General features: G+C 40.5%; 1 protein-coding gene across 1 annotated transcript; it reads right to left on the minus strand.

The window, feature by feature from the left end:
* Positions 1 to 458: 458 nt before the first annotated feature.
* On the minus strand, positions 459 to 4390 carry LOC147636517 (secreted LysM effector Blys2-like). Its single transcript, XM_086801982.1, has 2 exons — positions 4206 to 4390; positions 459 to 1788 (listed from the first exon to the last, which is right to left on the minus strand). The coding sequence occupies exons 1-2, from the start codon at positions 4363 to 4365 to the stop codon at positions 752 to 754; spliced, it is 1197 nt and encodes a 398-aa protein (XP_086658108.1). The 5' UTR covers positions 4366 to 4390; the 3' UTR covers positions 459 to 751.
* Between the last annotated feature and the right edge of the window lie 5338 nt (positions 4391 to 9728).

Raw genomic sequence — 9728 nt, forward strand, 5'->3', positions numbered from 1 at the left:
TGTGTATCTCTCTCTCTATAGAGGCCTAAGTGAAGCATGTTATTAAAAATGCCGTGTTTTATCAGCACAGAGTTTCTTATTATAGCGACTTGAAGAGCAAGTATTGCTACGTTTGGTCTACTCTTACCCAGCTACCTAGAACCCCTTCCCTTTTATGTGTACATAGATACCCAGACAGGCACCCACCCCGCCACACACACACGACCGATTTCATTGGGAGAGAGAGAGGCTTAACTATATGACTTTTAGTAAATTATATTGGCTCTAAATTTACCAAAAACTTCATAATTTCGAATCTAGAGCTTTTTCGTCAAGTAATTTCGAATCTAGAGCTTTCTGGTCAAGTAATATTGAAAACTCAAAAGCAAACTCTTTTATCAATAGGTGTAACTTGTAAGGGGAGGACTGGATGCTAAAAAATATAATTTGCCATTAAGTTGAAGGATGCATTATCATTCATTATGTACACAACTTTTTTATCATATTTTATAACAAGGTTGAAAACTTTACATATCCATGACAAGCATGGGCAATGTAGTAATATGCTAAAGTGACAACCAAGCACTACATCAAACTCAATCCAAGTACTTGGCAAAGCAAGGTAGATGATGGAGGTAGATATCAACTATGATGGAGGTAGATATCAACTATGATATCACATTTATTATAATAGTTATTTTTATTTTGGAAAGGGTAAGTGTGTATTTCTTCATGTGGTACGACAGATATGTATTTGGTCAGCAAGGGTGCATTAATATACTGCTTCGGAGATCGAATCAGAAACACACACTTGTTGACCTATTTGGAGATTGTCACATTGGATTCCGGGATTGATGTCCAAGAAATGGCCTAGATTACCACTAGAGATGCTCCAGCATGTGTCCCCTGCCTTCACACTGTAGTACTGACTGCATGCCTTCAAAGGCGGGTGGGAGATCGAATCTGAAACACAGACTTGCTGACCTACTTGGAGGTTGTCACATTGGATTCCGGGATTAATGTCCAAGAAATGGCCTAGGTTACCATCAGAAATGGTCCAGCACGTGTCCCCTGCCTTCACAGTGTAGTGTTGACTGCAGGCCTTCAAAGGTGGGTGGGAGACCGAATCCGAAACACACACTTGCTGACCTACTTGGAGGTTGTCACATTGGATTCCAGGATTGATGTCCAAGAAATGGCCTAGATTACCACCGGAGATGCTCCAACATGTGTCCCCTGCCTTCACAGTGTAGTACTGACTGCATGCCTTCAAAGGCGGATGGGAGATCGAATCGGAGACACACACTTGTTGACCTACTTGGAGGTTGTCACATTGGATACCAGGGTTGATGTCTAAGAAATGGCCTAGATTACCACCGGAGGTGCTCCAGCATGTGTCCCCTGCCTTCACAGTGTAGTATTGACTGCATGCCTGCAAAGGTGGGTGGGAGATCGAATCTGAGACACACACTTGTTGACCTACTTGGAGGTTGTCACATTGGATTCCAAGATTGATGTCCAAGAAATGCCCTAGATTACCATCGGAGATGCTCCAGCATGTGTCCCCTGCCTTCACAATGTAGTACTGACTGCATGCCTTCAAGGGCGGGAGGGAGATCTTGTTAGGTGCATCTCTTACACACACGAGTTGGCCTACTTCAAGGTTGTTGCATTCATAATTTCCCGGATTAATGTCCAAGAATTTGCCTAGAGTTATTCCATTGGCATTGGATATGGTGCTGCAAGTGTCCCCAGCCTTCACAGAGTAGTCCTTGTAACATGTTGGTGCGACCGAAGCCGATATGCTCCCTACATCAAAAAAGGAAAAAGAAGACCAACAAGATAATATCTTATTTAGTTTTGTACAGTTGCTAGTGCAAAAAAAATAATCAAAATAAGTGAAACTAATCTTGGGTGTTCTATTCACAAATCGAGTTCATATGGTATGTACTGGTTAATACTTAAAGTATTCATGTACACATTCCCACATGCTCATGCTCGAATGGATTATCTTATCTTCCAATTTACCTTGTTCAAATGTTGGGTCTTGAGTTCCAACCTTGGCACCTTGGTTTTGTGTGTATGATTGTGAAGGAAAGACCCATGGACCATGGTTCATAAAAAGACTATATTCATCAAAGGCTCGTGCCTTCCCAAGGCTTTTTCATAGGAGCAACTTAGCCCTACCTTATTTAGAATACACTTTCGTTGGGTCTGGAGTTCAAACCTTGGTACCTTTGTTTTGTGTCTATGCTATGGAAAACTTATGCTTCAAATGAAGGAAAAAAATTCAATGGTGCATCCCCTGCCTTGCCCTACCTCCTTTATAGAAACATCTCGACCTCATTTAGAATTTTAGATTTAACTTTTGTACCCAAATGTTTGGTGTAGTGGTTAAAGCTTCAGACTTTCTCCATTTGATCTAGAGTTCCAAACCTCTAACCATGTGGTAGCATATGTTCACGTGCAGGTGGGCATGTAGATTCGCCTACACCACATTTTGTCAACCCTCGTTTGAATATTGGCTCTGATATATCTTCCTCCTATGTCTCCTTGATCGCGTGAGGACCTTAATGTACAAAGCCCTAGCCTATCAAAGCTTAAGTTCCCGATTGGGGATCATGGCCACCACAAAATCAAAGACTCGACTTGACGTGTGACACCGGACTTCAAGTAGATTGTGCACAAGGTTCTCTAAGCTACCAATTTATTGGGTCCATTGTGAGGCTTGTCCACTGTCTTCAATTTGGCCTATGTTTACAAGCATGATACCTTTGTGTGTGTGTGTGTGTGGGTGTGTGCATGTTTGTGACATGTTTAGCTGCCCATTTTCAAATAGTGAACATGGCCCTTTTCAAAATGATCTAGGTAATAGAAAGTGCAAAGTAGGTAAGGGGATGGCTAGGGAGGGACTCAACCAACTCTCAAAGAGAGATTATGAAAGTTTTTCTCTTTCTAGAACTTCTTGTGGGAAAGCGTTCTAAGGGTCTAGTTTCTTGCCAAAGAAGTTGGCTTCCCTAGCTCAAAATGCACTCTTTTCAAGGGGTCAATTGTGAAGCCTGCATGGCCCTTATCCTTCCTCACAAAAAATCACCTTTCAAATGAAGGGCTTATTTCCAAAAATCCATTAGTAGCCCTTCTTTGTTCAAGGTTAAGAAAGCGAGTAAAAGTATTTATCCTTCAAATGAAAGTATAAGGTTACCCTTCAAAAGTGAGCCTCTTTTTTTGCCTTCACAGATAACTTTCAAGGCCCTTGATTGAAAAACATTAAAAAAAAACTTTTCACCTTCATTAAAAAAAGAGCTTTGCAGCCAGCTATATTCAAGGAAATAAATTAGAATCACACTAAATTGCTAGCCTCCATACACTATTAGCAAAATTTAAATTACAGCATTCACACTAAATTGCTAGCCTCATACCCTACAAACAAAATTGATGTAGCCATGTACACGTGCAAAACTTTATAATTCACACTAAATTACCCTACAAACAAAATTGATGTAGCCATGTACAAGTGCAACACTTTACCAACCTCAACTGCATGAAGAGGCCATAATCCTGTGTGTGTATGTGCGCATGCTGGGGGAGGTGGGTGGGTGTGTGGGTGGGGGGTTGGTAACCTTTGAATTCGGTAGCCAATTTGCCAATGTGTGTGTGAGAGTGTGTCTGTTCAAATGAAGGGCTTATTTCCAAAAATCCATTAGTAACCTTTCTTTGTTCAAGGTTACGAAAAGGGAGTAAAAGTATTTATCCTTCAAATGAAAGTATAAGGTTACCCTTCAAAAGTGAGCCTCTTTTTTTGCCTTCACAGATTAAAACTTTCAAGGCCCTTGATTGAAAAACATTAAAAAAAAACTTTTCACCTTCATTAAAAAAAAGAGCTTTGCAGCCAGCTATATTCAAGGAAATAAATTAGAATCACACTAAACTGCTAGCCTCCATACACTATTAGCAAAATTTAAATTACATCATTCACACTAAATTGCTAGCCTCATACCCTACAAACAAAATTGATGTAGCCATGTACACGTGCAAAACTTTATAATTCACACTAAATTACCCTACAGTGCCAAACTTTGTAATTCACAATCCTGTGTGTGTATGTGCGCATGCTGGGGAGGTGGGTGGGGGGTTGGTAACCTTTGAATTCGGTAGCCAATTTGCCAATGTGTGTGTGAGAGAGTGTGTCTGTTTGTGTGGGTGTGCCTAGAGAAAATCATACTTACCATGTTGAGAAAAGGTTGGAAGAGAGCTGAAGAGAGCGCAGTAAAAAAGCCCTAGTATTGCAAAAGGCGTCATGTTTGGTAAAAGATTGAGAAAAGCTTCTTGATTTCCTTTGCTTGTGAAGGCCAGCTCTCTGTTTATATAGTGACCAGTTAGCGGCATGTGCTTCTTTCTCTCTCTTCTCTCTTCTCTTGCGAGCCCATTAAAATCAATACGTTCAAATGCTCCTGATCTTACTTTTCCATATTTCTCTCTTTCTTTTCCGTCTTGTGAGGTGTTTTTTTTTTTGACAAGGAACCGAATAGATAAGAGTCTCCTCCCGCCCACGTTGGGTACGAATGATTACAGAAATATTTATATTCGCCGCAAACCAAAATAGTGGAGACAATTATTCGATATCGTGCTCAAAGAATACGTTATCAATCCTAGGTTCAGTGCCTCTAGCAAACTTGGAACTTCGACATTGCACAACACTCCTTTTCATTTCTTTGTACACGGCCTTTGAGGCCCACACAACTTGTATTAATGCATGCCACATAGCCTAGCTAGGTTGAGAACTAAAGCATTACCCTAGACCAGTGTTCGAAAAAAACCCGGGTATAGTGTAATTTGCACCTGCAGATTTTTAAAACTACCTTCAAATTTGAAACTTAAGGGTATAAAAACCTGCAGATTTTGAGGGGTTGTAGAACAAAAACCTTCAAAATTTGAAAAATTTCTTTATAAATAATTTTACAATTTTTAGATGAAGGTTTTTTACTTTTTGGGAAAATAGTTTTTTTCGAACACTGCCCTAGACTCTAGAGTGAATGAAGCATTGGTCCTCTAGGCCCTTGTGCCGGAAAAATAAATTTTCATGTTGTCTCCAAAAGGACATTTAGATAATCAAACCTTCCACTTTGGGTTTTTAACCTTTTCATTTCATGTGGGCTCCAATAGGAAATTTATTGTTAGAGTCCCACTGGTTACCTGTCTTTTTTGTCTTGCACCAAGATGATGATGTTTAGTCTCCTTTTTATCTTCTAAGAGAGGAGGACCTTCTAATATAAAAAACATCTCTGCCTTTATTTTAAAAAAGGAAATTTATTGTTTTCAATAAAGGTAGTGGATATTAGTTTATGTACTCTCGCTTCAAAGTTAGCCCACACAACTTATGGATGCCCATTGCCTATGTTGGGCTTCAAAGTTCGCCCACATAACTTACAATAATCGATGCCCATTGCCTATATTGACACAACTCAAGCATTGGCCCTCTAGACATTGCCTATAATTGGGTAGCAGTTGGGACACATGGTACACCATTCAAAAGACAATTATACAAAGAAGGCATTTTGGCATGCATGCAATCTCTCTCTCTCTCTCTCTCTCTCTCTCTCTCTCTCTCTCTCTCTTTGTGTGTGTGCGCGCTATAGTCCCCCCCTCTCTTTCTCTCTCCCCTTCATCTTTTTCACATTCTCTCCCTCCCCCCAACATAAACACACATATAGATTCTCTCTCTCTCTCTCTCTCTCTCTCTCTCTCTCTCTCTCTCTCTCTTAGAAGCACCCCCCATCGTATATGTATGTATATATACGTATGAATATATATATATATACTCACATAATAGATACATAGTAAGATGTACGACATATGTATGTAGATGTGACATGTGCATGTATGCAACAATGTATTATAAACACATGTAATTTTTAAAAAAACATGAAAATTAAACTTTTTCAATTGAAATTTTGTACATATGCAAAAATTTAATTGTTTGTATGCTCACATTGGACAAAGTAATGACATGGAGATTTTTATAACTATCTTTATAATATGAACAATGTATATTTTAAAAAAGCATTACTCTCTCTCTCTCTCTCTCTCTCTCTCTCTCTCCAAAAGTAAGTTTATCATATGAGATATAAACTATAAATTAAAAATTTTGATTTGCTTAAGGGATTGAGAAAGGAACGATACAATGAAAAGGATGATTGTATGTTGAGTTATGGAGTGTAATTGAGAAAGTTTTGAAAAAGAATTGGGGGTCTCAAAGAGAGAGAGGGGGTATCGAGAGAGAGAGAGAGAGAGAGAGAGAGAGAGAGAGAGAGAGAGAGGGGGGTCTAAACAAGAAAGAGAGAAGGGGTTAGCTCCGAAGAGAGGGGGTCTAAAAAGGAGAGATGAGGTTTAAAAAAGAGAGAGGGAGGCCTAAAAGAGAGAGGTGGGGTCCAAAAGAGAGAGGTGAGGCCTAAAAAAGAGAAGGGGGGGTCGTCTCAAAAGAAATAAAGGGGGTGCAAAAGAGCCTAAGACGGGTTGGTTTTGGAAAGTGGAGGGGGAGGGCGGGTATTAAAGAGGGGAGGGGGGGATTGGTTTTAGAAAGGGAGTTCTCAAATGAGAGAGGACAAGGGGTGGTAAAAAGGAAGGGGGAGTTTAAAAAATAAATGGGGGTCCCAAAAGAGAGAGGGGGGGTCTAAAAAACAAATAGGGTTCCCAAAAGAGAGAGGGGGGTCTTAAAGAGAGAGAGGGGGGTCTCAAAGAGAGAGAGAGAGAGAGAGGCTGGAGAAAGGGGTTCTTAAAAAAGAGAGGGGGGTATCGAAAGAGAGAGAGGAGGGATCAAAAAGAGAAAGAGGGGGGGCACAAAAGACAAGGTTAAAGGGAGGGTAGACGTACTTAGAAGATGCAATAGAAGCCATAGAGAAGATGGGAGAGACCATATGTGGTAGCCCAAAGGCTAATGTTTTTTCTTATCTTTTGATTTTTATGGGTTTTCCTATATAGTAGTTTGTTTCTATAGTCGTCATGTACAATTGTCACTCATCTCAGGAGTGTATTATTTTTATCTTACAGTCAATTTGAGTTTGTCACTCCAATACTCCCCCTCAAAACTCAAATTGAGTTTGAAAACTCAAACCTACTCTCTACTCCCCCCCTCAAACTCAAATTGAGTTTGAAAACTCAAACCTACTCTCTACTCCCCCTCAAACTCAAGGTGAGCTTGAGGTCTTCCACTCCTAAAAATCCCTTGAATTTATGGAATTTCTCCCTCGTATAACTGACATTGTAAAGATGTTAGCCACTTGATATTCTGTGTTCACACTCAATATCTCCCGCCATAATCTTCTCTCTCAAAAAATGATAATGCACCTCAAATTATGTGTTTGGTGCAAGCATGAAAGAGGGATTAAGAGCTAACTGGATACAGCTCATACTATCATTGTAGATCGAGAGTGGTTTCAACATCTATAAACCAATGTCATAAATAGCTTCTCCATCCAAGAAGCCTCACACGCAGCCTGTGTACTCTGCCTTTGTGCAGCTAAGAGCAACTATAGGTTGCTTCTTGCCAAGATCCTTCTTCTCAAATTCCCTGCATAGCTTTTCCTTTGTCTCACGGATCTATGCTCATCATTTCCTGTTAGTATCAAATCATCTACATATAGCACCAACAATATCACACTGTCTCCATCTCTCTTCACGAATAGTAAAGTGTCTGCATGGCTGTTTTGAAACCCAATATCCATCATAAATTGTGACAATCTATCGTACCATGCTCTTGATGCCTGCTTTAATCCATACAATGCCTTCTTTAATCAGCATACATACTTAGGATGGCCTTTGTCTCTACAGAGCCTTCCGGTTGGTCAATAATGTAGACTACCTCTTGCAAATACCCATTTAGAAATGCGTTTTTTATGTCCATCTGGTGCAAGTTTCACTTCTAATTTGTAGCCAAAGAAATGATAGTCCTAAAGGTTGAGATTTTCGCAAACAGGTGAAAAGGTTTCTTCAAAATCCACACCATAAGATTGCGTCTATCCTTTTGCAACCAATATGGCCTTATATCTGCTATGGCTCCCATCTGCATTATGTTTTGCCTTGTACACCCATTTGTAGCCAATAACTTTCTTGCCATGTGGAAGTGGCACTAACTCCCATGTGTCATTATTATGCAAGGCATCAATCTCCTCCTGCATAGCATCCAACCACTCTCTATGTGCAGCTACCTCTGCATAGCTTTGTGGTTCCTTGACTTCAGCAACCTTCATCATGTAGGCATGGTTTTACGCTCCAAAAGACTCATATGTCAGTCTGTTAGTCTGTTGTTGAGATGTCAAGCTCAACATGAGCTGACGCTGAGGCGCCTGCATGACCGTTCGACATTTACATCACTGGCAGGTTTAGTAGCTGGCACCGACATATCTTCGGCAGAGATTCTACAATTGGACTACACCGACTAGTCCACATCTACCCACTCCTCTTAACGTGTTCACATTATGGACCGCTTGTATATACTCTATTATGTGTGTTGGTCACTTTATCTTCTTTGTAAACCCCTTTTGTTGTGTGAAGAAGAAGAAGAATTTTCAGCCTCCCACCTTGTGTGTTCTCTTCTAGGGTTTGTATGAGTGTGTGTGTGCTTATTTGCAAGAGCTCAAGCTCTCTCTTCCCTTGCATCTTTTCATGGTATCAGAGCCTGGTTCATGCTAAGGGCCGAGTGGCAAGCAAGAGAAGCACAGGGAGTGGTACAAGGGTAAGAGCTTCATCTACTCTTCCCCCTGTGTTGGATACTACACCCTTGTGTCGAGAGCTTTTTTCGCGGGAGGAGAACTACAGGGCCACAATACAAGGAGTTCAAGACATCTATTCAAACTTGAGGGAGAACATTCCCAACTTCACTGATTTGGTGTCAATGCTAATCATTGAAGAGAAGAACTTGGGTGAAGATCAATAGTCTTTACAATACAAAAATAGTTCAGAGCAGCAGGCCTTCTACACAAGTGCAAGTAGAGGTCGTGGATGTGGCGAAGGTGGTGGCCAAATAGGTAATCAGAATTATGTTCAACACAGTAGTAAACAACAACAGTCCAAGGATTCACAACAACAACAAAAAGGTGGAAGAGACCAGTTTAGAGATAGGGAGTCCAGTCAAAGAGGTCATGGTAATTGTCAAAGGCAGCATCATGATACACGAGGGTGTTTTTACTATGGTAATATTGGACATACGCATTGCAAATTGCTATAAGAAGCGGAGTGACATGAGAAATGGAAAAGTGTAGCAAAACAACTATGCGTTCTCTAGTAGAAATAATGAGGATAATGAGAGGTTGTTTGTTATGCAACATGTGGTTTATGCTGTGTCTGGAAATTAAGTAGCAAAGATGTATGGTATGTTGATTCAGGTGCTTTAAACCACATGAAAAGTCATGGTGAGTGAGTGGTTCAAGGAAATAAAGACTCTTGAAAGACCAAGTTTTGTTGAAACAGGAGATGACACTGCTCATTTGATTGCCTGTGCTGGGGATGTGCCATTGTCCATGGCGGGATGGTAAGGTGAAGTACCTTGTAGATGTACTTCATGTTCCAAACATTACAAAGAATCAGGTTTCTGTTGGCTAGATGATTGAGCAGGGTTTGCAGGTCTGGTTTGTGGCTGCTATGTAGAAGACTTTAAAGATAAGTGTAGGTTGGTTGAAAAAGGCAACAGAATGATTGAGCAGGGTTTCTGTTGGCTAGATGATTGAGCAGGGTTTGCAGGTTTGGTTTTAACC

The sequence above is a fragment of the Cibotium barometz genome, chromosome 8 (genome assembly GCF_041138505.1).
Source record: "Cibotium barometz isolate CiBa-2024 chromosome 8, ASM4113850v1, whole genome shotgun sequence".
NCBI lineage: Eukaryota > Viridiplantae > Streptophyta > Polypodiopsida > Cyatheales > Cibotiaceae > Cibotium > Cibotium barometz.

Excerpts from the sequence above, each read along its gene's own strand:
- LOC147636517 (XM_086801982.1), bottom strand. The coding sequence starts at position 4,365 with ATGCCGCTAACTGGTCACTATATAAACAGAGAGCTGGCCTTCACAAGC. Across the intron at positions 1,789-4,205 it reads TCCAACCTTTTCTCAACATG|GGAGCATATCGGCTTCGGTC; the intron begins GTAAGTATGATT and ends TTTTTGATGTAG.